The 959-nt window shown below is 59.1% G+C and overlaps 1 protein-coding gene across 1 annotated transcript in view; it reads left to right on the top strand.

Moving 5' to 3' along the window:
- PAXIP1 (PAX interacting protein 1) overlaps positions 1-959 on the top strand; it is a 50,522-nt gene that overhangs the window by 37,403 nt on the left and 12,160 nt on the right. The window contains exon 16 of the mRNA XM_014586031.2: positions 869-955. Within this exon, the coding sequence (XP_014441517.1) occupies positions 869-955 (87 nt within the window). The remainder of the gene's footprint in view (positions 1-868; positions 956-959) is intronic.

Here is a 959-nt window from a genome sequence, read left to right as displayed (position 1 = left end):
CCTGACGCTGGAAGATCATGTCCAGTTGTCCTTGGCGACTTACGGCTGCGGGGACCATCCTCACCAGTCCCCTCACTGCTCATGCCCTGCTCCCGACGCCGGGGCCGGGCGCGCTGCCAAGTGCCGCCTTTCAGGACAGCCTCACCGACAGACATCTCATGGCTGTGATCAAGTCGCCACAGCAAACTTAGAGTGACATTTTACAGAATCGGCTCATTTAAATGATAGCCGAAAATAAGACGTAGAAAGTAAAAGAAAAGGTTCAGTCTAGAATTTGGGGCTTGAGGTGGAAGACAGGCCAGAATGCAGTGAGGCAGCTCTGGGGCGCCCCGTGCTGCCTGAGCTGGGTGGATGCTGAGCCTGGGGTGCGCCCAGGTCACTGGAGGCCGGCGCAGGGCACGGCGCAGAAGCAGCTGTGATGTGTACTGTCTTTTCACACCCCGCTTTGATGCGTGGGTGGGAGTGAGGAGAAGGGGCCCCAATCAGCACTTGGCCCGGCTTCTCGGGTACGGCCTCCCGCACCGGTTTCCCTGGGAGCTGTCAGTGCGGGGCACGCAGGCAGCCCTCGTTTCTGGAGAGCACTTTTGCACCTCCATGGGCTCCTGTGTCACCCTCCTGCTGCTTCAGCCTCCCAAGTGACTGGGCCACAGGCACCCCGTCCCTGGTGGCTCTGACACGGCCTCGCTAGCTGCGTCCCATACTGGTGGCACACCTGCCGTCACCTCAGCTCGCGTCCCTCAGTGGGCGCTGCAGCCATGCGCCACGATGCCTAGCTCTCGGGGCGGGGGTGGAGCCCGGCCTCCGACGCACGTGGTTATTTGAAGTAGCTAAGAAAATCATCACTGTTTTGTGTGTGTTTATTTCACAGGATTGAAGATATACCACCTCCCACTAAAAAGTTAACACCCGAGTTGACCCCTTTCGTGCTGTTCACTGGATTTGAGCCTGCCCAGGTTCAG

The sequence above is a fragment of the Tupaia chinensis genome, unplaced genomic scaffold, assembly GCF_000334495.1.
Source record: "Tupaia chinensis unplaced genomic scaffold, TupChi_1.0 Scaffold000110_1, whole genome shotgun sequence".
Classification (NCBI taxonomy): Eukaryota; Metazoa; Chordata; class Mammalia; order Scandentia; family Tupaiidae; genus Tupaia; species Tupaia belangeri.
This window is presented reverse-complemented; position numbering and strand designations above follow the sequence as displayed.